This window comes from Coloeus monedula, assembly GCF_965178545.1.
Source record: "Coloeus monedula genome assembly, chromosome: 2".
Taxonomy (NCBI): Eukaryota; Metazoa; Chordata; class Aves; order Passeriformes; family Corvidae; genus Coloeus; species Coloeus monedula.
The window spans coordinates 61,761,113-61,787,539 of NC_138782.1; the positions used below are offsets into that span (position 1 = coordinate 61,761,113).

At 42.2% G+C, this 26,427-nt stretch overlaps 1 protein-coding gene across 1 annotated transcript in view; it reads left to right on the top strand.

Annotated features, from left to right (window-relative positions):
- The window catches only part of FNDC1 (fibronectin type III domain containing 1), a gene marked incomplete at its 3' end in the record, with an annotated part of 62,029 nt that overhangs the window by 22,346 nt on the left and 13,256 nt on the right, over positions 1 to 26,427 (top strand). Inside the window, exons 2-13 of the mRNA XM_082277129.1 lie at positions 2,923 to 3,132; positions 3,521 to 3,619; positions 5,436 to 5,550; positions 6,669 to 6,856; positions 7,515 to 7,622; positions 9,829 to 10,017; positions 10,801 to 13,146; positions 14,664 to 14,785; positions 16,584 to 16,695; positions 17,687 to 18,070; positions 22,761 to 22,826; positions 24,699 to 24,863. Of these exons, the coding sequence (XP_082133255.1) occupies positions 2,931 to 3,132; positions 3,521 to 3,619; positions 5,436 to 5,550; positions 6,669 to 6,856; positions 7,515 to 7,622; positions 9,829 to 10,017; positions 10,801 to 13,146; positions 14,664 to 14,785; positions 16,584 to 16,695; positions 17,687 to 18,070; positions 22,761 to 22,826; positions 24,699 to 24,863 (4,096 nt within the window). The 5' untranslated portion in view covers positions 2,923 to 2,930. The remainder of the gene's footprint in view (positions 1 to 2,922; positions 3,133 to 3,520; positions 3,620 to 5,435; positions 5,551 to 6,668; positions 6,857 to 7,514; positions 7,623 to 9,828; positions 10,018 to 10,800; positions 13,147 to 14,663; positions 14,786 to 16,583; positions 16,696 to 17,686; positions 18,071 to 22,760; positions 22,827 to 24,698; positions 24,864 to 26,427) is intronic.

The following is a 26,427-nucleotide window of genomic DNA, read 5'->3' on the forward strand; positions in this document are numbered from 1 at the left end:
GCCAGGGCTGGCATGCTCAGGAGAAATGTTGAGATCTGGGGATGTGGTGGCTACCAATGGCACATGGGCTCCAGTGAGAGGCTGAGGGAACGGCACAGTCTAATAGGAGGACAGGGCAACATCTCTCAGCAGCCAACTGCTCCTTGGTGAGAGACTGCAAGAAAAGCCTCTTCTTGGTGGGAGCAAGGCACATGTAGCGCTGTAACACTGGGCAGCAGCTGCAAGTAGCTGTTTGGGAGGTTTGGGTTGGACATTAGGAAAATGTATGAGAAACAGTGTGGCCAGAAGGATCAGGGAAGGGATCATACCCCTGTACTTGGACTGGTGATGCCACACCTCGAGTTCTGTGTCCAGTTTTGGGCCTCTCACCACAAGAAAGACAATGGGGTGCTGGAGTGAGTCCAGAGAAGGGCAACAAGGCTGGTGAAGGATCTGGAGCACAAATCTTACAAAGGAATGCTGTGGGAGCTGGAGTTGTTTAGCCAGGAGAAAAGGAGGCTCAGCAGAGACCTTGTTAATCTCTACAACTGCTTGAAAGTGGTGGGAGTCAGTCTCTTCTTCCCAGCAGCAAGTGACTGAACAAGAGGAAGTGGTCTCAAGTTGCCCAAGAGGCGGTTTCAGTTGGATACTAGGAAATTTTTTTTCACTGAAAGGGCTGTCAAGCACTGGAACAGGCTGCCCAGGGAAATGGTTGGGTAACCATTCCTTGAGATATTTAATAAATGTGGAGATGCAGCACTTAGGGACACGGGTTAGTAGTGGACTTGGCAGTGCTGGGTTACAGGTGGAACTAAACTAAACAGATTTTCCAACCTAAATGATTCCATCATTGTATGATAAAAGCCTTCACTACAGGCAGCTGGTACAGCACTGGAGCAGATCCACAGGAAGGCTGTGACATCTTCATCCTGGGAGTTTTGAAGACTGAGCTAGGGAAAGCCAAATCTGGCGTCATGCTGTGTTGGAGATAGTTTGAGCAGGAGATTGAGAAGAGATGTCCAGGTGTCCGCTCCAACTTGGATTTTGCCCTCTTTCAGTGCTCCATGATGTTACTGTGAATGAAGCCTGTGTGCCTGTATGAGTAGTGACACTCAGGCTTTTGAAATCTCCTGAGCAAGTGCTCAGGAGAGCCAAAAAAAGAAACCAATTGGAACAGGTGAGTTTATTTATAGAGTATGTGACTGAGAACATTCCTGGGAAAGTGGTCAGGGACTCTCATGAAAGCAACTATATTTATGGTATAGCAAAAAGCATTTATTGTTTGTTAAATACTTGGGACCAGTTCCTCTGCTGTGATCCAGATAGTATATGCTGCTGTAGCATGAAAAGTTTCTGTAAAATCAGGTTAATTGGCTGATTAATCTGCTTTTGTAGATGATTTGTTTTGCTGGCGTGGTCAGGAGCAGCCAGAAGAGACAAGCTGCTGAAGTCCATGTGTTTAAACTGATGATCCATGTCTCTGTAGGCAAAATAAAAAGGCAAGGTTTACCATGCTGAGCTGCTGCCCAATATTTCAGTAGAAAAGCAGAAGTCCCTGCAACTGTGTGGTTCTCTGCATATGTTATATACCTCATCAGCACTGAAACCTTGTATTTCTCACAGAGTTTTCAAGAGAAACTCTGCAAACTGCTTTGAGAGTTGCTATGATTCCTTCCGAATGGTAATTTAATAGAAGAATGTGTGTTGGGAGTGTCTAAGAAGATGCAGCATTGTCAGCAGATCAAGACCAATGAGCAGTTTGGTTATAGAAGGTATCACCAAATAGAAATATTGGAAAAACACCTATTTTTGGCATTTTTATGGACATGCAGACATCAATACTTGAAGTAACATGTTTAAGTGCTGTAATGAATAAATACGAACTCCTGAACTGGTGCTGGAGAGATGACTTCACTATTGCCCTGACACGGGGTACTTTGGTGCATTTCTTTTGTTGTCTGTCCAGGCCTCTGACAGTTGTCTGCCCCAGTCTCTTGTTCTCTTGACACTGCTGTGATTGCAATGGTTTGCATAGCTAGCGAGTGAGAAGCTGTGAATATACCTTGTAACCTCTGTACTTGGTGGAATGGCATTACTAGAAAAGACAGAAAAACCTGTTGTGAGTGTGAACTGTAAAAGATAAGAGGGAAAAATCTCTACAAGTATGAGATCTCAGTGCTGGCTGGTGATACCAGCCCCTTTTTCCTGCTTGCAGCCTGCACAGTAACTGGAGATGCTGTTCAGAGAACCTGACTGGTTGCTTGAGGAATCCTTGCATCACTGCCACTTCTTAAAAGAACTCTGTCAATGTGTCAGCAAATGTTAAAAAATACCCAACTTGCATGAGGTACATTTTACAGTGCTGGATGCTCAAGGGATCATGTAATGGGAGTTTGGGAAGTCAGGAGTTGAGGCATGTGTGGAACAGACATTTTAGATATGAGTCTGTTGGGGAGCAGAACCGTAAGAGATGGGTTTAGGAGAAAAGAACCTGCTTTTAATAATAAAACTGTTCTGTGCTTCATTTTATACTGAACTTCAGCACTTGCCAAAAAATAATGTACTGGTGTGCCTGAACTAGGGAAAGGGGATTTTAAAAAAGGAAAAGGAATAGATTTAAACAGGAAAGATACAAGACATCCCCAGTTTCTGGCAGGAGTCCTTGTATCACGATATGTATTCACTTTCAGGATCTTGCACCAGTCTGTCTGAAGGGCCTGGGAAGAGACACTGTTGAGTATTGTACTTCCCGCTTGGAAAGCTTATTGTTACTGCAGTTTGGTTTTATAGAAAAAATTAAAAAACTATAAAATTATTCCCTTTATTCTGATGCTAATAGATGTGCTTGTAACAGACCTATGTGGACTGCTGTACGTGTCCATAATAATGTGCTTCAAAATGACTGTCAGGGGGTTTTTGTGACCGTTTGCTTACTTTTTGAAGAGAAAGACATGCCAAGCAGACCTCTGAGAGTGCGAGCCCAGTCTCCAGATGGCACGTTACCTTTTCGGTGGAAACCACCTTATGGAGCAGGCTTCAGAGGTCCACGCAGCAGATCCCAAGGCTACCCCCGTGGGTATGGAGAGAGCAGCCGAAGGATGAGCTATGCTCCGATGCCACAAGAGCGACAAAACCAGGAAGTGAGAAAACTAGGTGAGTCAGGTTTCCCTGAGAGCACCTGGCTTAGCTAGCACACTTCTCTAATCCCCTGTGGCTGCTAGGTGAGCACAGATCGCATGTTGTCCTAGCCATTGAAAACCCTTCTTCCTATAAATAAAAATACTTGTTACAATTTTCTTCTATATCTTTGCAGAGGTAGGGTATTGCCTAGAGAATAGGGTAGAAATTGCAGGAGAACTTGATGCTATGTTAAATGAGACACCATTTACAAGTTTGTCATATTAACAGCAGAGGGAAAGGGTGGAGAGAAGAGCCATAGCTCCAATTCTGTTTGCATGTGGTGGGACTGCTCTGAAATCCATTCTTTCTTTTAAATGAAAAAGGTTACAGGAAACCTTCTGTTTTTTCCCTGCATGCACAGCCTCTGAGTCAGTTCATGTGGTTTCGTTTCCATCAAGGAGCTCACAGGGACGGAGCCAACCTGTCTATAGGTCATCTTTAACTAAAAGAAAAGTCACAGGTATGTTTCTTTCACATCTACTGTCAATGAGTGGAGACAATTGGATGCAGAGATAGCTTTGTGATATTTACTCTTTTGGTGCTGGAGCTACTAGGTTTTTGTCTGTGTGTTTAAGAGCTTGACTGATGTCTCCAATTCTCTAATTCAAGCAGGATTAATGAAATAATACAACTCTGTAACATAGTTGGTTGAGTTTCTGAGGTATTGTTTGGTTTGGGTTTTTTTTAATCTCCTCCTCTCTATCTAGTGACAAGTGTTGTGCATTGCAGTAACTGCATGACAAGACTTGATTAAATCAAAGCCAGGACTCCCAAAATCATATGCCTTCTTTCTTCTCAGATCCATAACCCCTTTTCTGAAGGGTTGATTACCAGAAGTGTCAACCTGGTCAGCAAAAGTTTTCACTTTCTTTTGGAAAGAAGGCATTACATGCTGCTGCCATGGTTAAAAAGGATGAGTGAGATTCTGAGTCATCTCCATGCCAGTGTGCTTTTTCACCCCCTCACGCTGTGATGTGAATAGCATAGGAATGGCAAAGTATTTAGGATATTTTGATGGTGATGAACACCTATGCCAGAACTGAGAGCTGTGGTTGAACTGTACTGAAATCCCATCTCACACCTTTTCTGGAGAGGTGATACCCACCCATTTCTCATGCTCAGTTTCTTTCTTCAGGTGCTCCCATTGCAAAACTTTGTAAATAGGCCCCCTAAGCCACTTGTGAGTAGGAGATGGGTCCTCTTGGCCATTTTTGTTTAGTTGCTCTTTGGCTTGGAAAACCTGGAACTGGCTGAGAACCCTCCCCACTAAAAACCTGATTGGAAGAGGGGAAATGTGCCTCCCTGCTGCCTGCTATCTCTGCAGGCAGTGCTGGATTTCAGGCTAATGTGCCACTTGCTGAAGAGAAGGGCAATCCCTCCCTGAATTTCAGTCATACATAAGATCCCTAGAGAATGAGGTCATCCTTCAGCATTTACTGGCTCCTTTCCTTTCCTGAGACATTGATATTTTTTCCAGTGTTACTTGTCTATAAAACTCTGGCTGAAAGCTTGTTCCTTGTACATTCTGTGCCTTTGGGACACTTGGAAATAGTTGCTGTTACAGTTGTAAGGAAAAGTAATAAATCTTTCATTGGCCAGTAGATAGACTAGACTAAAACAACTCTGATGGACAGATTGAAAAGGGAACCTTATCAAAATTCAAAACCTCAAAATATCAAATTAGTTTCACTTAATGGTAAAATTCTGTAAAATATTTGCAAAAGGTGTTCTGATATGTCAAAACAGCCCGCTTCAATGATTTTTTCCATTTCTTTCCTTGTATACCATAAAAAAATTAAAAGCTGAATTTAAACAACGTGTTTGAAGCACTTAAAGCCATAAAATATGCAGTAATTCTCCCTTGTGAAGAATGGTTTTATCGCCCTTCAAAATTAACCCAAATTTTAAAATCTCAAGATTTTCTCTAAGACAAAATTTCTGCTCTCCTGGTACCTCTAGCAGTGCATTTGCCAGAGATGGTGAATATCAGTATGCTAATAAAACATTTGCTGTGGGTAACAGTTTGGGGACCAATAGAATATTGAAGGACTGTAGAATGTATTAGAACTCTGGTCTTGTAGGCACACAGCTAACAAAAGAAATGATCTTTCTGTGGAATACCATCATTAATCAATGTACTTGATTTTCCACTTCTACCTGTATTTCTAATTCAGCTGTACTGTGTGAATGTTACAGCGTCAGTTGAAGACATTTGCTGTTTTTTTACGAGAACGCCAATGTTGTTATTGATATGCTGTTTTGTTTTGCCATTTCAGAGGAGGAAGAGGTGGAGGTGGCACAAGACATAACTGTTCGAGTTATGTCCTCTCAGTCTGTGCTTGTTACTTGGACAGACCCACTGTATGAAAAGCGCAAGGTTGCAGCAAATAGGTACTTAGCCCTGGGTTTTTTGAACGGGTACTGAAGGGGAACTGCTGCCAGATATCTACTGAATGCTTTTGCACTTACTTAATTGCTGTTGGTTATGAGAATAATTTAGCTTGCCTCCCAGGACCCTGCTCATTAGCATTTAGAGATCTGTGTAAGTGTTGTTCTAGGGGTTTACATCTCTTCTGAAATGCTGCTGGCACCAGCTGGGGTATTTGGCTATTCCAGTGGTGGTATATCACCACAGTCAGCAAATCCCCGAGTGTGCATGGGGAGAGAAGGAGTGGGGGACAGGGTACAGCCCACATAGGTTAGGTGTTGAGGTGGATTGTCAAAACAGACTACAGCTTCGAGATGACCATGCTGTGGGTGAAGGAAGCATCACTGCAGTGGGAAAGACACCCATCATCACACCCTGCATCCTCTGATCCTGCAGAAGCCCCGTGTAGCTGAGGCTGAGCAGGCTGGGGCTCCTGTGAGTGAGAGCTTGGCTTGTAGCAGCATGCTGCAGCAGTTGGAGACCAAAACAAACAAGGAAATGGGCTGGAAACTGCTAAAGCTCTGAAAGCACTGGACTGTGTTGCTCAGCCTGGGAACACTGAAGAGCTGTGCAAACTGGTGCTGAAATACCCTGAGAGGCACAGCAGGAAAACTAGTAACTGTAGATGTTCTCTGTTTCTTTGTGGAAGCAGTTATCTAGGCAGATACGTGGGAACTGAGCCACTGGTGCTATTCTGGGAGCAAGGGCCTGCCAGCAACCTAGCCGTGCTCATGGCCATGGGGCACTGAGATGGTGGTGTGGAGCCCCCCAGGATGCCTGGCTCAGCTCAGAAGATCTTGCAGCTTTCCCCAGGGAAGAGGGTGTTTTGAGTAAGAGTCTTGAAAGAGCGGTCCATCCTTGGGGGTGAAAGCAATCACACTCCATTAGAGGAAGGCAAAAATGTTTGTTTAAAATATGCTGAGTTTTGTTGTTGTTGGTACTTTGTTGTTTGCACTTCGGTAGGTTCCTCCCTAAGCCCCAGCAGGCTACCTGAGGGCAAAGCATCCTTGTCCCTCTCTGGTTCTGCTAGTGCTAGGCTTCCACAAGCAAACTTTTTATTTTCCTGTGTTTCTGATGCCAGGCAATATAATGTTCGCTATCGGGAAAAGGGGGAATCGGCAAGGTGGGATTACAAGCAGGTGTCCAACCGGCGGGCACTGGTGGAGAACCTGGTGCCAGACACTATGTACGAGTTTGCCATCCAAATCTCAGAGGGAGAAAAGGAAGGCAAATGGAGCGTGTCTGTTTACCAGCGGACCCCGGAGGCAGGTATGTATTCAAAGAGTCCTTGGGGTAACACAGGTCTTAGGGTTTGAGCTGTGGAATAGGGTTGACTTGAGGGAAAGCCAGAACGAGCCAAGTGACTGCTTGGGGCAGTAGAGGGTTGAGAATATGGGAAAGGCCTCAGTGTTGCTGCCTGCATCCCTGCAGTAGTGAAGCACACCAGGAGAGCACACCAAGCTGCTCTTGTGGTGCAAGGAGAACAGAGGGAGATGACTTGGGTATTTCTGTGGGACAGGTCAGCACCTTTGACCCCTGCAGCTAGATGTGCCCCTTCTTTTGAGAAGAGCAACCTGGCTTCCATTACTCTCCCAGCAAATTTAAATCCTCCCTCCACCATGGAGAAGCTGTCAGGCCCCTTTGGTACAGGGAAGTGGTCCATAAAAACCAAATCACTGTGTCATTCCAGCTAAGCCACAATAGCAGTCTTGTGCAGACCTCATGTTCCTAAAAATATGGAATAAAATTTCACTATGGTCATCTGAGAGATAGATGTGACAGAGGCAAGCATGGACCTGAGCCATGTGTACTCTTCACATTTATCTTTGAAATAGCTGTATAGGAATCTCTGCTATGAGAAGATGGAGCAAAAGGTGTATACTGTGTTGATCCTTACTTGCCTCTTCTGCGTATGGCTGTTTCCCAGCTCCTGCCAGTGCACCTGAAAATCTGGATGTTTGGCCACTAAAGGGGAAACCAACCTCTGTAGCAGCATCCTGGGATGCTCTTCCAGAGAGCGAAGGAAAAGTCAAAGGTGAGTCTTCGCTGTTGGTTTCTAACTCCCTCAAGGAGGTGGTCTTCTCAAAGTCAGACTGCTGCCCTGCAGTAAGCTGGAACCTTGGCTGTGCCAGGACTTTTTCACTTGATTAAACCCAAGCAAGATTTTCATGTTTCCAGCCCAGTGTCTTCACAGCACCACTGAGAAGCCACCGTCACTGTCTGCCTGGGATGTCACAGAGCTTCCTGGGGTATCATGCATGCACATTTTACCACTTCTCCCGTTAATAAGCAGGTCAAAATGAGGCTCAAGAAAGAAGTTTCCAGAAAGATTTTTAAGAATTAGTTGAATAAGAAAATGTTGGGTAGTTGCCAAGAAAGTGAGTGGGTTTATGTTGTGTTTTATTTCTAGTTTGTTGTGCAAGGAAATCCTCACCTTAAGAAGCAAGCACAAATCTGATTTCAGCAGATATCATGCATAAATCTTGTGTACTATAGTGTTATTGTACGTAGTCATAAAGATAGTTTGCCAGTTGGCTATGTTTTTGCATAGAATTAAAGAAAAAGGTCTTTCTGGGATTTTTGTTCCTGTTTCCCTCTGAAAATGAGGCTGATTTTTTAGCCTCCTGTTCTCCAGTGGTTGACAGAATTGTGTTCTCAAATTACACAAGTTTTTGGAGGTCCCTTATCAGCACTGCAACATTTCAGGATTTAAAAACCCATTGGCCTGGAGGGAGGTACACCGTGTCTGCAAGACCTACTTTATGTGTTCTTCAGGGCAGTAGTGGAATTCCTTTTTTGAAGTCAGTAGAAGTCTTGCCAATTGCTTCAATGGAGCTGCAATTGTATCCAAGAATCATTATTTCTGTAAGTAGGGTCATGCAGGGACATTATCTGATCTTTCGAGTCTGCTCCTGACTTTGACCAATCTGTAGCCCTTTTTTCAGTTTTGTCTGCATTGTTATTAGATGATTCATCCAAGACAATCATTTTAACGATACCTAATATTTAAGGGCTGAATGCTTATACTCATCTAATTTATCATTGTTTGAGTATAAAGTGTTACATGAGAGGTCTTATTTTTAAACTAAATAAATGGCAAGATATTTTTACTGGCGAAATAAAATCACTGAATTAGCATTTCATGGTCATTTTGATAGCATGTGGTAATCAGGAACTTTTGTCTTTTGATCCTTTTGTTTTTCAACCCTGTCCTTTTATATATTTATACCACATATTAAAATAATGGGAAAAAATGTTCTCCAGTAGCCATTTCAGAGTTATCAGAAGCTACAGCAGTGTCTCTGCAATGAAAGCAACTCCTGTGTAAAAATAGAAAAAGAAAAAAGATTCAAATGTTACCATGCCTTCTGATACATTGATTTAGTTTTCAGTGGAGCATTAAATGTATGTGCATATAAAATATTGATGATGTCTTTTTCCTTGATTTTGATGAACTGTGTGTGGCTTATTTCTTAACACAATGAATATGGGCTCACCATCAGAAGAAAAAAATTACATTTCCTATTTTTAAAGATGACATTATGTTCTAGAGTTCTCCTGTTGTGGCACTGTGACTCCTCAGGTATTATTGTGGGTTTTCGTGTAGAGAGAGAAAGCTGGCAGCCCATGAAATTCATTATCAAAACCCTGGTTTTGTCTGATACCTGTGCCTCTTACAGAAGATTTGAAAAGAATACAGAGCTTGCACATGTCTGAGATCTCACCTGCACTCCTTGGGAGTATAATGGGAGGATTTCTCTTCATGCCCAGAATTGTTCCTATAGGGGTAAAATTTCTCTCAATGCAGAAAACTAAGACAGAGCACAGGCATCACAGTAATTCAAAACTCAAAGGTGAGAGCAGGGTGAGTTTCAAAGTGGCAACCAGACCTTGCTTTGCTCTCTGCTGTGGTGTTTGGCCCTGGCTCTGGTTAAGCACAGCGTGTCAGATTTTGATTTTGTTGGACAAACATGGTGTTGCTACCATTTGGCAAATCTGCAGTGCTGATATTTTCTGGTAGAAGAATCTCTTCTGAATAGGAACAAATATTCAACTTAACCTACATACATACGTATATCTCTCTCTCATGTCTTTATACTCCAGCTGTTGACTCGGCGTGCATTGCTAGTGTATTAATTTTAGTAATGCACGTTCTAATTCATCCTACCCATACAGTCTGTCCGCTGGAAACAGGACTGTTTTCAGTTTCCTCCTTCCAACCGTCTGCCAAATCATTTCAGAATACATTCTTTCATACGCCCCGGCTCTCAAGCCATTTGGAGCAAAGTCCATCACCTACTCTGGAGCTACAACATCAGCCATTATAGATGGTCTGCAGGCCGGAGAGCGCTATATTTTCAAAATTCGTGCAGCAAACAGGAGGGGACCGGGTCCTCAGTCAAAAGCCTTCAGTGTCGCCATCCCAGCAGGTGAGCATCAAGCCATGAACCAATGGTGTAGTTCACCCACTTTTGCCTTGGTCCCAGTTGCGTTAATTCTTGCTGACTTAACTCCTCTGCACTCTATCTAACCTGCGGGATTTTACTTCCTTAATATTGTTTCTGCTTGCCCTTTTCATGAGTGTATTGTCCAAATAAATGTTTGCCACTCTGCAGCATGTAAAAGGACATATTTATGGACATTTTAGCCTCTTACATAAATGCATGTCATGCTCCATGACAGTATTATGTGCTCTTGTTATCCAAAGGGCAAAGAAAGCAATGCTCTGGGTCTTAGGCTGCTCTCTTCCTGAGAGCTCCCACTCTTGAAAGCCACTTAGTGTCTTACTCGGATACTACTCCTTGTGTTTGACTCTTGCCAAAAAGTTGCCGTTGTAGGGACAGAACATTTGCTGGGTTAGCTAAAAAGATGGGCCACAGCCTTACATGGGATAATGCAGCACCATGCCATCAACATGACAAAATTCTGCTTAAGATTTGGTTCCACTGAAAGGGTGCTGCAGTCCCTGATTTTAGGTATTTGATTTTAGTTGGTCTAAGTTTTACCCACGCTACAGTAATTCCACATAGGTACCTTCATACAACCCAAAACTTAGCTTGGCTGGACTCCACAGCCTGGTTAATACAGAAATAATTACTGTCTCATAGTCTCATAAGTTGTTTTGTTCTTGCTACCTGGGTGGTTTCTTCTCTTGGTCAGTTTCTGTGCATCTTCTATTGCTGTGAATAAACACTTTTTTTTTTTGCCCCTAGCTGCTCATGAGGATTCAGTTGCTCAGCAAAAGACAAATATTCAAGATAATTCAGAGGCTAAAAAGACTGGGAATGCTGGCTCATCTCTTTCTCAAAGTTCTTCTGTTTCTTCAAAAGCCCAGCCGTCACCTTCTTCTAAGCAACTGTCTGTTCATTCACCTAGTGTTAGTGATAAAAAGAGTCTTCTTTCTGAATATAAGAATAAAATCTTGACTCGAGGGGTCCTAAGTAAATCTCAGTTACCTTCTAGAAAGACAGGAGAGCTGGAACCTGACCTGCAGTCCACTGAGGTGACAGATGATGGCGATTCCTCCCAGGAAGCTACAACATCACCACCAAAAGCCCAGGACCAGAGGAGGAATGTTAAACCCTTGTCCCCTAGTCGGCCAGTCCACCCTGTCCTTGCCTCAGGGAGGACCTCTGTTCGAACCCACACATCTGAGGTGTCAAGCCAGATGAGCACAGAGAAGCGTGAGCCACCAGAACTGTTACCGTCATCAGCACAACATTCTTCTGCTTCATCCATTCCCAGATACACAGATAATGAAACAAAGCAATTGAGGCAAAGCAACAATAATGTGCCTTCTAAGACCTATTCCCATCCTCTGCCTGCCAAAAGTAATGGTCTTGTGAGTAATGTGGAAGGGAAGCCAGACCCCATGCTGAGGAAAGTGTCATCTAAGACTTCAGAGCCTGGTCGCCAGGCCTTGCCATCAAATCGGCAGTCTGCTGTCTCCCATGAGGGTGTCTTAGGCCATCGCAGTAGGTCTGGCTCTCTAGGTCACTCACATCAACCTGCTTCCAAATCAGCAGATTCCCATGCTCGTGATAGCCATAATGAGTTTGACAGTGAAGAAGCAGAGGAGAGAGCAGGAGAGCCCAGCACTAAGTCACAGCAAACAAGGCTATCCTCAGGCTCCAGTTCCCGCACATGGAAGGATTCGAAATTAGCTGCAGTGGCAGTCTCATCAAGGTCTGCTGTTTCTGGTTACACTTCACCTCACTCTCACTCCTCCACCAGCACTACATCCAAGGGAAAGAATGTTGATAAGAATTATAGGGAGGACTCACAAGATGAAAATCCCTTATTTCCTTCTTTGCCCTCTTCCAGGCAGCCTTCTTCAGCAATCTATTCCAAGAGAAGAAATCCTCAGGTTGATTCTGATTCTCACCCCAGAGAGACACATGGTGAAAAATCACCCCGCTCTGACTCAGAAGAACGACAAAGTCAAACAGCTGCTCCAGAAAAGCATTCTGTTTTGCAGTCTTCTCTTTCCAAACACAAACCTGAAGAGCAGGGCAGTCGAGAGGTAAAAGAAACACTTGCTCAATCAAAACCAAGCAAGTCCTTGCCTAGAAAGTCATTCTCTTCTCGTCTTTCAGTGGAGAAGACCTCCCACTCGGAGGCTCCACAGAAGGCACAAACCAGTCCTTCCATACTGCATTCAAGGGGCCGACGCCTCCCATCTCACATCTCATCCCAAAGTAATGAAGAGTTGCAGGAAGGTGATGATGAGGATGGAACAGAGGGCAGTGACAGAGCAAGCAGGCACTCTGTGTTTCTTAAAGAGGTGTCCTCTTCTAGGGGATTACCTGCATCTTTCTCTCAGGGAAGCTCAAGTTCGTCTCGATCAAAGCAACAGCAGCCAGGTTCTCAGGTACCTTCCTACAAACCAAAACATACTCAGCCAGATTCCAGTTCTGCCAGTGATACAGCAAAAGACAGCCAGTATAATCAAAGGCTGTCATCCACTTCGAGACAAGCTCATCCTTCATTACCTACTCGCTCAGGAGTTGCTACAAGAACAGCGTCCCAAATAGAGAAGAAATATGGCCCGTTGCCCTCAAAAATGTCTAACGCTGAACTTCCTCAAACATCTAAATCTCATCAGTCAGTTTCTAATGAAGAGGACAATTATTACAGTGAATATGATCAGAAAGAAGTGGAAGAGAAACCCACATCTTTGGCAGCAAAACGGTCCCCTTCTGTTTCTAGAGGTAACAAAAATGTATATGAAGACACTACTAGCAATAAAAGAAAATCTGTGGACACTCTTCTACCTCACAAAGTAAGTTCTGAAGAGGAAGAGATGGAAAAACCTTCAATATTAAAAGTGTCTTCTGAATCATCAAGAAGCTCTGCCATAGCATCACGGATTACTCAGTCCTCTAACAAGCATACCCCATCTAAACCAAGCTTTGTCTGGCCACGTTCTTCTGCATCTACCACCACACACACCGTTTCTCCAGCAGTTTCTTCCACTTCATCTCCTCGTCAGCGACTATCGAACTCCAGGCTAGGGAGCCCTTCTCAGCGGCAATTTGTTCGACCTCCTTATAGACCAGGTATCCTGCCTTTGTTGTACCAATCTCATTAACTGTGTTTTTCCTAAGATCAGCAGTTAGATGAAAAGTCCTCCAGCAGAATGCAGGTTCAGTTATTAAGTATAATGTGTTGCTCTTTATTTTGGTGGTTCCTGGGAAGCCCAGTTCTTGAGGACATTGCCTATTTGGTGTAATATGGTGCCCCAGACCTTTTCTCTTGTCATCTGATCTGCACAGGACCCTGTGATCCACAGAGAGAGTGACAGAGTTAGGTGCTAAGTTGGAAAAGGGCTATGTTCCTTATTGAGCAATGACTTCACCAAATGCTTATTGAAAGCCCATTTGTACTCAGAATATGACAACCTTTCAGGTACGTAGCTCTTCATCGTGGATTGCTAAAAGGCCTTTGTAGGTTCCATAGTACTACCTTGCCAGTGCCTAGGCAGTGAGGTGTTTCTTCATGATGCCCTGGCATTCATGTTTTCTTTAATGAGTTTTTAAGCAAATTTCCTCTTTTTCCGAAGTGACAGCTCAGGGTTGTCCATACCTGTTGAGGACTGTGCCCATCACAGCCAGGCCATCTAATATATTTATGGCTGTGATTTACCCCAAGAGTTAGAGACTTGCTTTCTGACAGAGTATCTGCTGACCTGGGTAGTAGAATAGAGGGTCCACTACACATCAAGGTATTGATGGAAAATCCCTGACAGTCTCACTGACTTTGCTAGGTAGAGCTTTAAGATGGGAGTAGACCTTGAATAATACCATGGAGGATGAGATATATGGCATGAAAAAAACCGATTTCTATATGGAGATTATATAATCTTACTACTAGCAATGCAGTTGTGAAGTTATAGCCAACAAGTGTTCAGTTAATTTTTTTTCCAGTCTATATATTTTTTCTCCTTATATTTTTCTGGAGGCAAGTCTCTGAGATAAGGTGTGAAAATTGCTGCCCTTTTGGAGCTGGGGGACCTGCAGCTCAGTGCTGCTGCTTCTCCCCTTGTGATCTGAGTGTGCTTCTGTTTAGCAGTGTTTTTTCAGCTAGAGAAGAAGACTCCTTCCTTTTCCAGGTTAAAAAACATAGGTGTAGAGATAATTCCCATCCCCTCTCCTTTCAGTTTGTCACTAAAGCTTTGTATAAGGTGATTGTGTTTAATAATTGTTTCTTCCCTCATCCTATTTCTGAAATGCTTACAAAGATCACAAACATTTTAATGATTGTAGTGCCATCAAGAAATGTTGCCCTGCTTGCTTAAAAAAAAAAAAAAAGGGAATAAAGAGACCAAATAAACATGATGGAAACAGACCATGAGTGTTTAACCTCTTCAGAAAAACAATTTCAGATTCTTGTGTCAGCTACAGAAATATGACAATTCAAGAAGAAATGGAGTGCCTGGTTTGTGAAGTGCAGTGAGGGCTCTTTCTGCTCTCGTTTATATTCAGATCAGCCAGAAAATACATTTACTTGCAATTGAAAATATGGCTTTTAGGTTGCACAGCTTTCTTCAGAATAGTGTGTTTTCTTCCCTGTTCAGGTTATAATGGCAGACCAAATCTTACAACGAAAAATGGAAATGGAAATGGAAAAGTAATCCCTGGTAATAATGGAAAACCAAGTGGACAGAAAGTAATCAATGGCCCTCAAGGAACAAAGTGGGTAGGGTGACCTTCTCTCCAAATTCAAGATGTTTTGGTCTTTTATTGTACTTGTATTTTCATTAAAACAAGACAGGCAAGCAGTGGCCTCAGTCAATGCAGCTGTTGTAAAGTGAAGCTATACTTAGTGGTTTGGTTTCTACTGTTCCGCTGAAATCTAATGACAAATTCTGGGTTTTGTTATTGTAACATTTTAAATTTAAGGCCTGATGGGTTGAATTTTAAACTATAACATTACTCCTATAAAATTTAAAGAAACATTTGTTCTCCAGAGTCAGTGAGATTTGTGCTCCCCAGTGACTCAGGGAGTCACTGGGGACTTGACACGACAGGCTTGACACGATAAGCTCTTGTCTGCTGTGCAGTGTGAGTGGATACTGGCTGGGATAGCTGCTGTGAAAGACATGTTCAGCAATGTTTCTCCCAGACTCGCACTCCAGGTAGAAGCTCCTGAGCAAGAGTTTTGAAGTAAAAAGTGACTCCATAACTGTCATGATGCTTTAAATGCACTTATGTAGGTTTTGCCATTCTTACAGACGTGTTTCCAGAGGTATTTGCAGAAGAGCTCAGATGCCTTTGATAGGAAAGCCATACAAGCTGCCTACATGCCCACACCTTGTCTTTTAAAATCCTTTACAATGAGTTTTTAACCAAGGAAAGCAGGGAAGGAACTGGTGCTTCCTGCATGTTTGCCCAAGTGCTGAGCAGTAGGAGTCTGTGATCAGCTTCCCTGGCGTCAGCAGAGCTGCTCGCACATGGCATGACACATAACAACATTTATTTTATGGCTGCTTCAATCTTACCATTTTCATTAGAGGAACATAAAAAAGAACATCAGGTGTGTCACATTCAAGGGAGGCATTTTGAAAAGCATGCCCAAAGTACTTCAAATAGACTCCAGAAAGGGGGCTAGAAAGGTCCTTGGAAGGCCATGGGGCATTTCTCTGCCTCACGAGGGGAAGGCTTTGCTGTAAGCAGGATGAACACCTTGTACAGCAAGAGGATCTGTGCCAAATCTGGGGCCTGGAGGGCTTCAGAGACTGATCTCATCATCTGCTGTCCTTCCTGCTGCAGTCTTTTCCTCAGCATCAGATGTAAGTCTCTTGCCAACCTGGAATTGCTGCTTCTGTCCCCTTCCCAGTTTCCTCCCAGCACTTAACACCTTTTGCATTTTTGTGTTCTGTGGCTCAGTGTCTGTTACCTTAGGTTAAAACAGCATATGGTTCAGCTGTTTTGGGTTGAAATAGCAACGAGGACTGGATTTTAACTGCAGTTAGCTCTGGAATTCAGTCCAAGCTCTCAGACATATTTGTTTTATGAGACAGAGGCTTTTCTTCAGTCTCCTATCCCAATTAAAATCTTAGCTACTTTGTTTTCACTGCCGTTTCAGTATAAAGTAACTAGTCTAATTTTTAAGTTTTGTTTGGTTAGACATAATTCTAAATCCCATCTTCAAAATTATTCAGGGTCATAATGAAATCAGTATTACAGGAATTCACCTTAGGAGTTGTGCAGCCCAAGAAAATCAAGGGTTTTGCTCCTTGGCACATGAGAGCTACAGTCGGTGATAGGAATATGGCTGTGCATCTCTGGGGCCCAGCTTCTGGAAATCTGCTTTCTTCAGCAGTGATATCTCAGTGATTACTATACACTTGTTTAGTTTTAAAAGATCAGGTGTGTTGTAGCTATTCCTGAACATCACATTTAGTATCTGAATTTCCCCAGGATTTCTGTTGCTGTGAAATTTCATTTCACCCCCTCTCATGCTAGCTAAACTTGAGTCCATCTGTTGCTTTTAGATTGTAGATCTTGACCGAGGGCTAGTGTTAAATGCTGAAGGAAAATATCTCCAAGATTCCCAAGGCAACCCTCTCCGAGTGAAATTAGGAGGGGATGGACGTACAGTTGTTGGTAAGTTACAACTTCCTTCTTACAGAAGACGCTCTACAGTTTTTGTACACATAGTACAAGTCTTTGAGCTGTTGAATGCTTCAGGCATCCCCAGGTCCCATGCAAGCCATTTGGAGTGGCTTGTACCTCAAGTCTCCACCAGACGGTCAGCACATTTCAGGACCTGGGGAGGCTTTGAGACATCCTGTGGGACTCCTGAGTATGAGGCAGCAAGAGTTACTCAAGTCCATCTCACTTGTATCAGCATTAGAAAGGACTGCAGAACTGAGCCAGAATAAGGATTGATGATTAGAATAAAGACTGATGATTGTTTATATCTTTATATACACAGAAATAATTACTCCCCATTGCTAGCACTGTACCAGCCATGTGTGTGTGTTTATTTCATTTTTTCTTCTAAAACCAACCACAAATAGTAAGAAACCCTGTGTGTGTTCTCTGATGACACTGCTGTTTGCATGTCAGTCCATCTGTACAGATCTCTCAAATACAAATTCAGTGCCTCTTGTTAAACTGGCTACCATGAATATTTACAGTATCCAGAATTTGGCACACAAAACTTTATCTGCAGTGACAGCATCTTGCCAGCTCATCCCAGTTTTTCCTTGCACATGTTTGACATTAAGGAGCAGAATATGGATTCATCATGCATTTCATCAACAGTTATGAGAGTGACTTAGATGAAATGCAGTCATTGTCTGCACATTGTGATTCTGAAGTGAAACCTCCCTGGAGTGTTTATCAAACAACTGAAAAATGTGAACACCACTGTGGTTTATCTGAGGTTCTTCTGAACCATTTTCCAGCTTCCTTAGCCATGGCTCTTTCCTAAGTAACACCCTCTGTCTTCTGTCAGTTTAGTTACAGGAGGCTGTATTCACACTGTCAAGACTCTTGTGGCATCTACTGTGATAAAACACAGTAATGCTTAATGCTATAAGCCTGAAGGGGATTAATGGTGAGATTTTTTGGTTTTGTTCTTCTCTCCTAGATGAAAAGGGTGCTCCAGTGGTGAGTCCTGATGGATTACCTTTGTTTGGACATAGCAGATTTAGTAAACCTGTAGCGAGTGCACAAGATAAACCCATAATAAGCCTTGGAGGAAAGCCTCTGATTGGTCTCGAAATGATTAAGAAAACAACCACTCCCTCAACTACTACTACAACAGTACCTACAACAACAACCACCACAACTACCACAACCACTACAACAACTGTTGCTACAACCACCACCACCACCACTCCTGAGCCAACCACCACTGACCCACCCACCGAGAAACCCACACCAACCTGTCCTCCAGGCACCTATGGAGAGTATGATGACGAAGGCAACTTGCTCCTGGGGTTTGATGGCCTGCCAGAGTGCAATGCAGAAGGTAATTCCCTTTTGTGCTGTTTGAATTTCCATGGCTGTGCTATTTGTACGGCACAGTTACATGGATGTAGAATGGGAACGAATCTGCCTTGAAGATTTTGGTCCCTTTGATAAGGTAGGAGCTGAGATTAGAGCATATGAAGAAGAGTTTGGGTGTTAAATGGTTTTTCATTGGAAAATGCCAACTTTCATCATAGCTGAAGTTTTTTGTGGAATTGTGTTGTTTTCAGCAAATTTCTTCCCTTGTGTTGGACCCACTTTTATCACATGTGTTCACTCACAGGGGCACAAGTTTAGGCAGTAGCTTTGTGGTCAAAGCACTTAGATAAAAGGTTTTCTCATTCAGTTTCAGGTCAGGGAAGGACGTGGGGGAACTATACATTTTGTCTATTTTGTGTTCATTTATCACAATGAATGCTAAAAAGTGTCTCTTTTGAGCCATGGTGGCAACAGCATTTGCAAAGTGATATTCTTGTTCTCTTGCCAGCCCTTGGAGATAGATTGTCTAGCAGGAATGCAGCACAGCACAGATGAAGCTGGTGACAGGCAACCTTGGTTCTGCACAGATAAGGCAGAAAGTTGTACACTGATATCTTTATTATCTGAAAATACAAACCAGTGTCAGTGCATGTCATTTTTCCTTGATGCAGTTACACAAGCTTAGGTTTTGGTGCCAAACTGAAATCCAAAGTAAACACGTATATATGCACTAGAATCTTTGGGTGTTGAGCCTGTTCCCTATCATGTTTTGTGCTTTCAGCACCTGGATGTTGCACTGCTAGTGAGTTAGCTGCTTATTTTGCCAAACCAGATCAGGGAGCCCCATGGTAGCCCTTATTCTTCCCATCTGTAATCCTCAACCCAGTGTGCTAATGGGCAATAGCAGGACAGCCATAACTTTACCAGCATGTTGGCAGTCAGACATCTGACAACTGCAGCGGCCTGTTTTAATGGGTAATGAAACCCTCTCACCTTTCTCCCATACACCTGTATCTCTTAAGTCAAAGTAGATTTACAAGCAGGTCATGTAACCATGGCCTAGGAAGCTGAGCTATCACTTTGAAAAGGGCAGTAATCTGGGGGAGGGTATGGCTTCAGCAGCTCACAGTGAATCTAAGGATGGCATCTTGGGAGAGGATCTCAGAAGCAGAAAACAAAAATTCCTTTCCCAGCTGTCCTAGGTAACTAATGAGTCAGAATGTCAGTTCCTTCTGCAGGTGGAATTACAATGAGTTATAGTGTTAGTATTTATTAACAATTAGCCATGTTTGACAGTGTGCATTTATAGAAGTGTGCTTGCAGATGTATATATGCACAGATGTGTACACACACAAATATATATATATATATAAAAATTACTTCATCATTAAATATTTCTGTGAAGATTTTTGCTTTTCCCTATGGGAAGTTCATCGTTCTTAATTGTACTTACAAAAGTGTTACAAATATTGTTATATTTGGTCACTCTCATACTTTCAAAGTTGCCTAAAGGAAACCGTGATTTTTGGTAGTTAGAATCCCTCCCACACCCCCCAGCTCCTTTTCTTACCTTAAATGTTGATTATGTCCCGTAATGTTTCCTCTTTTTTGGCCTGTGCTGTTTGGTACCTGGAGGATGTCATCTGAGAATACACATTGTAAGAACAGTAGAAGTTCATTAAATATGTCTGGGGTTAAACTGAAAGTAGGCTCCAGAAGCTGAGCAACAAAATAGTTTGTGGTGTTACATGTAGCAGACTTCTAGGCTGGGGAATTTTCGTGTGATTTTCTGAACATTTAAAAAATTCTGCTTGCGTTTTTTGCCTTCTACCAGATGGGCTTGCTGAATCCTTGAACTTCACAGAGGCACGAATCAAAACTAAGTTTTTATTCAGTCTGTGTGTTCAATGAGAATGGCCTTTAAGTAACTCATAAACTGCCTGGCATTTTGACAGTATGTCTGCAAATGCCTCACAGTGGAAGAGTGAAAGGACAAGATGGTGCTGAATTTCTGCTTCTTACCTGGTATATAGCTTGAGCAATATTAGTCCCTACCTGGAAATTTTAAAAGCTTCTCTGAAGAGTCTTTTTTTTTTTAGTTTTTTTTAAATCCTAGCAACCTGCCTCAGGATTAGATAAACACAGCAAAACAGCCTGCCTGTTCCACAAAGGAACTTGCTATAAAAGAAAAGATCTTTGTGGTATTTGTTTAATGATGGTTGTTATTGTTTAACAAGTGAAGTGTATATTTCAAGAGGGTAAACAACTACTACTTGAATTATCTAAACAATTAATGCAGTTTTCACTTGACCGTTTCCAAATCATATTGAAATATATTTTTATCTTGTCTTTCCCTTTAATCTGAGTCTAGAAAACACTCCTCATTATTTAGTGAAATACTTTTTCTGCCAAAGCTTGATATTTGTTGCTTAGTGCTTTACTCACAAACAGACAGGGCTGCAAGTGCCAAAACCCACCGCCAAATATTCTACTTAAACTTTGGCAAATTCTTTTATCTCTGGCAGGATTTCTTCTCAACCCAGCAGAATTTATTGTCAGCTTTTCACTAGATTCAGCAGTCTTTAACTTTCAAGGAGGAGTTTGGCCACACAAGGATGATTTGTCAGTGAAATTGACTAAACTTTATTCATAACTCACAGAAAAAAGAACAGGTGGAGACTTAACCACGCGTTGCATGTGATAAAATCAAGTGATGGATTTTGTAAGACAAGTAAGACAACAAGACTGTCTTTACAGATGCCAAAAGTCAGCAGCAAGTGGTCATAGGAAGACTTGGCCTTATTTGTTACAGGCAGGGTTTACTCAAGAGCTTCAGCGAAGGGTGATGGAGCAAGAAGAACGGCAGCTGGAGTATGTGCAGAAAATATTAAAATGAGAGGTCTGTGGGGAAGTACCCCTATCATCACCATGAAATAGCTAATGCTAAACAAGCACAGACACTGAAATTGAGTACAAAAATATAAAATTAAATTTGGCTTTGCTGGATTGTAGGTAGGCCAAAGACTTAATAGCTAATAAACATGGATGAGTTGAAATCTGCCCATGAAAGATTTCAAATTTCTGCATATCTGATCCTCTTGTTTACTTGGATTTAGGTGGTCAAAGGTAAATGCATGCATTATAGATGTTGGTTGATGCTGGACAGTTGTGGGTAGATCTGCAAAATTCAGCAAAGAACCTACTTTGTGACTGACTACTCTCAGAGAAATCAAGTGACTTCCAAGGGGATCATCTCCTGAAGAGTGGCTGTAGAAGTCTATCATGAGGAAGTCTCAGATTCTAATATGTGGAATTCCAACAAGAAAAAACCCATTTCCTGTGTTTTAAAGTTTATTTTGTTATTAAAATCACACAGTGTATTTAAAAGAAAATTATTTTAGGAGGAAAAAAGTAGTCATACTGTAATTGTTGGTTCTAAAAAGAATCAGCAAAATGAAAATGTATCAGATTATATTTGTGAACTAATCAACATTGGAAGTTGAAATTTTGCACTGTTTGCAGTACTGGTTTAGTAAAAATAACACAATTGCTTCTCTATTGAGTGTTACCAGAACATTACTAGTGTATGTGAAGTGTCCTGAGATCAAAGCTGTCTTTCTCTTGTCTTTGTTCACACGCTGGCCACTCCCCAGCCCCAGCATTTCACTGGAGACTTCTGATGGTACCTGCAGCGGGTCACAGCATAGTGCTTTTGCTTTGTTTGCATGGCTTTTTATGACTGTTCTGAGCTTTGTGTAATCTTTGGCTTCCCTGAATAACATGTGGAGAAATGCTTTCCTCAGAGTGTGGAGGAAAGCCTTCAGGATTCAACAGATGGTTGATGGTTGATGTATCTGGTGCTGGATTAATGTCCTGCGGAGATACTGAGATAATATAAAGGAATAGTCATCTGGGAAGTCTGTTGGTGCATTTGCATTGGGTTTTGGGGTGGATCAAGAGAATGTTTTTGATGTGCACCTCATAATATCTGTCCTTGCTATGCTTTCATTTGCATCCTGGAGCAATCTCGCTCTGATTTCCTGAACTGAATTCATGTTGGATGAAACTAAAGCAGAAGCAGTGCTTCAGGATTATACCTATGTGGCCAAATCTGTAACTGGCAGCCATTCCATAGGATCAGAGTAGAGCAAATGCAGAGTAAAACTCCAGAAAATCCAGCACTAATTACTTCATTCTACAAATCCATTCCTTTTGGGCTGCATTACTTGCAAGACCATTGACATGAGGGTCTATAAATGTCATGGCTGTGTGGGCTGTTTGTTTTTATACCTCCACAAAAATATTTGGGTAGAAATATTTAATTGCTTGGTTGGTATTTTTGGCATATAATATTTTCACATTTGCTGCTTCTGAGACTATAAAATATTGTCAAATCCAGATGTGAGCACTATGCAGTTGCTGGCAGCCTACCTTTGCTTCAGAGCAGCTGAGGCCTGGGGCAGAGCTTCTGGACTCTTTATTTTGTGTAGCAGCCCTGAACCCATTTTCCCCCAGCAAAACTCCTGACTACTGCACTTAGCTTCTCATCTGTTATTCAAAATATGCAGAGTGGACTGTCACTGTGTTATTTGGAAACTAGGCAGTTAGCTTATTTCTTTACAATTCAACTGGCTAAATATTTTTATTTTAAACTTTACTCCAGAATTATTTTATTGAATTCTTATGGCATTTTTTTCTTTCTCCTTCAATAGATACATTCTCAGGACTGGATGCAGATGTGACAGCAACTCCAGAGGCATATGTGATATATGATGATGGTACTGTTTAACTATAGAAGTCTATTGCAAGTGTCATGTTGCTTTTTTCTCTGTCTTCTTTCTTTGGAACTAGGTTCAAGGAGACAGATTGGTAGATAGGAGCTTAAGCGAGTGGTGGTGAGCTGGAAAACAGTTCTGCATCTCATGTGAAGAGAAAGGGTGCAAATCCACCTGTTTCTGGACATAGACGTCCCTTTCTATCAGTCCTGCAATCTAACAGGAGCCTATTGAGGAAAAAATTACTTTTTAGAGCTGTGTCATATAGACACTGCATCACTTCTGGATTTGCTCTCTCTGGTACAACTTCTAACTCCAGTCCAGTCTAAGTCAATTACCTTCTCTAAAATACAAAATCCAAATAACATTTGAGCCCTGGAAGCTTGAAATACCTTAGTGAGTTGTTTTATTTTAATGGGTAGCCTGTATTTAGACAATTAAGTGTGCTCATACTGAATGAGATCACCTACATATAAAATAACTAATCAGCTCAATTCATGTGGAATTTAAATCAAAGAAGTTTAAAATCAGATGAAAGAAAAAGAGGGAAATATTTTTTCAGAGTTATATTCATGCCATCTTGATATTTTAATCAAGGATATACAAAACTTAGCTGAAGAGGAAGCATCAAGTCACAGCATTTAATTGTAAGTTTGCATAGGGAATGCAAATTCTCAATTATTGGAACAGCATTCACTTTCTGCCATCAGTGACATCTGATGTTCTATCCCTTTTAATCCTCAAATTTGTGCTCCTATCCCCGCATATGAAAGTGGGTAAGTACAGACCTCAGTTAAACAAAAAGCTTTTTAGTAGAATTTATGGCTCTAGAACAATGAAAGTTTTTTTATTTGTGGTTGTAGTGCTGGGATCTTAAGTCTAACCAACGACAGGAAAACATATAAAAAGGGAGTGCAGCAGCTGAGTGGAAGATAACATAGACATTTGTACTTTTAATTCTGACCACTTCATACTGAGACTGACATTTAGAATGTGGAGAGGAGGGGATGAACTAGAAACTGCGCAAGACACATATCCCATGTTCCCTATATCTCCATGGATGCAGAATATCCTCAGTGCACAGGTATTTTGCCAGGCCTCCCTTTAGGTACAGGTCACCTGCAGAAAACAGATGCTTTAGCAGTTTAAGCACAAAACAATCAAAGACATGAGCTGAGTTCCCCAGCCTGCGTGAGGTCATGGCAGGGATGCCAAATGCTACTTTCCCTTCATTTTGTCTACCAATCAGGTAGCACACTAGCTTTTCAAAGAGCACTGAATTTAATAGGACTGAACACCATGAGAGTCATGTAGGGAAATTTGCCTTCCTTCGTGGCCCCGGAGGGACCACAAATGGCAAGTACTGGACTCCACGTCTCCATCGCAGGAGGGTTTGAGGGTGGTATGAACCACCTCTGGGGCTTTAGAATTGCAACACAGTTTTCTTAAAAACCCATTTTTTTCCTCTCCCTTATCTCCTTCCTTTGGCATCTGAGGGCTTTGGCCAGGGATTCAATTACAGTGCCATTGTCTCTTGGGGGTTGTGAGAGGAGGTGGCAGATGCACATTCAGGATATTGCTGTACAAATACATTTGTTAATTGTCATCCTGTTTAATCGTGTGACTGAGGTCTAAATCAGCAATCACATGAGGGTTCTGAGGCGAAGACTTTGTGCTCACTGTCCATCAGTTTGGTAGAAACCATTGCAAGGCTGAGGTGTGACCAGCCTCTACATAGAGGCCTGTAAAGAGTGTGCAGCAGCCAGGGCAGGGTGTGTGGCACTCCTTTGGGATTGCAACAGAAATGTTTCCCTTCTCAGTTCAGCCAAAATTAGATAAGCATGCTAACATTTTCATCTTATGTTTCCTCTGAAGACTATGAGTTTTTTGAGAGCACTTCGCCACCAACCACCACCACCACTGTCATCACCACCACTGCTTCTACGACGACAGAATTGGAGGTTGTCTATCCAGAGACCAGTGTTGTTGGCACTGGCCCTGTGTCAGAATATGATATTGCTGGGAAGAAACGCTTCACTGGTAAGGATGTCCTTTGGTTTATGTAGCTTACTACTTGTGCTGCAAAGAGTTCTTGTTCCAGCAAGGCCAGCCCTTAACCTGAGACCATTGCACAAACACATCCAGTAGACTTGTGTGTGGTTCTTTTAAGGATTGCCACCTTGGGAAGCCGAACAGCAGTACCTTTTTCCTTGCTTTGATGCTTGTGTGTCTGTGTGTGGGCCCACAGTTATTTCATTGGACCAGTACAAACCTCTTTCATTTTGAGTGCTCTGCTCTGTGTTCTGCATTGTGTTTGGTCTAGTTGAAGTTAGTAAGAGAGCAAGAGTGTCTACACCAGTGCTTGATACAGCTTGACTGCATCTAACTTCACACCAGTAGTTCCAGCAGTGCAAGTTTCCATGTAGGTGTGAGTCTTCCTCTGGGGGACCTGATTCTTTTACACTGATCTGTCCAACCCACATGATTTCATCCACCTTGCACAAGCATGTGTGTCAAAAGCATGCTTCAAAGTCAAGGAATGAATTGTATTTTGGATATGAACTTTCCAAAAAGTAAATCCAGTAGAGATAAATATGATTTTGCTATTTGAATGTTTTCTCAGTAGAAGGAATTTGATGAAGGAGCCCCCATTACATGAGCCATGCCTCCTGTGTACACAAGCCATTCAAGTGTGTAGGTTGGTGTTGCAGCACTGACTTCAGAGCTGCTCTGCTTCTTTGACAGAGAAGCAGCTGGGGCCCAGAACAGAGGGATTTGGAGATTGTAGGGCACTGCATTCCAGCTTCCACCCCAGGCTGGTGACACCCCCTGAAGCCCTTTACATATTTCTGGCACCTGAACTGAGATCAGGTCAGCTGCTGACTCACCTAGCATTTCAGAAAAGAGTTCAGGGGATGCAGAATCATCTTTGACATGTCTTGGCTTCCCTTCCAATATCCACAAGCTTCATGTGGCTTAGAGTGGAACTCTGCTGCTGGAGTAAAAGATTTGTTTTTATATATGCCAAACTTTTTCCAGTGCATCTTGAGTTTCTCTGTCCAAACAATTTCATGATGTTTCTATTCAGCTCTCTCACTGACAGTGCTTCTTGATTCATTTAGCTGGAGAGGCTAAAATTAACTTCATTGCGAGATCTGGAAAAAATTCCTTTAGGGCATGAAATCCAATAAGATAAACCAAGAAACGTTGGTTTATGAACATTTCAAGGCACTAGGGAAATAATATTACCATTTCAATGAATTGTATTATTGCAACTGAATAAACATTTCCAAAGCAAGTTTTATAGTCGTTACTTTGAATGTTACGGTGACTTTTAAGGCAATAAAAAGATGGTTTAATCTTTTTCTGAACCGAAGTGCAATTCCAGGAAGTATAAAGCTTTTAAAAATAGAAGTTACCGGTTGGTAGCACATGCCTGGAAGGCAGGGACTCCTGACTCCTGGTCCCTTAGTACCCAGGGGACCACAACAATCCCTTTAAACTGGTTGGACTTCACCTTGGAATTACTCTTTACGTTTCTTTTGTTGTTTCGCTCCGGCTTCAGGATATTTGTGTAAGAATCAACTACTTAGACCTGTAAAGT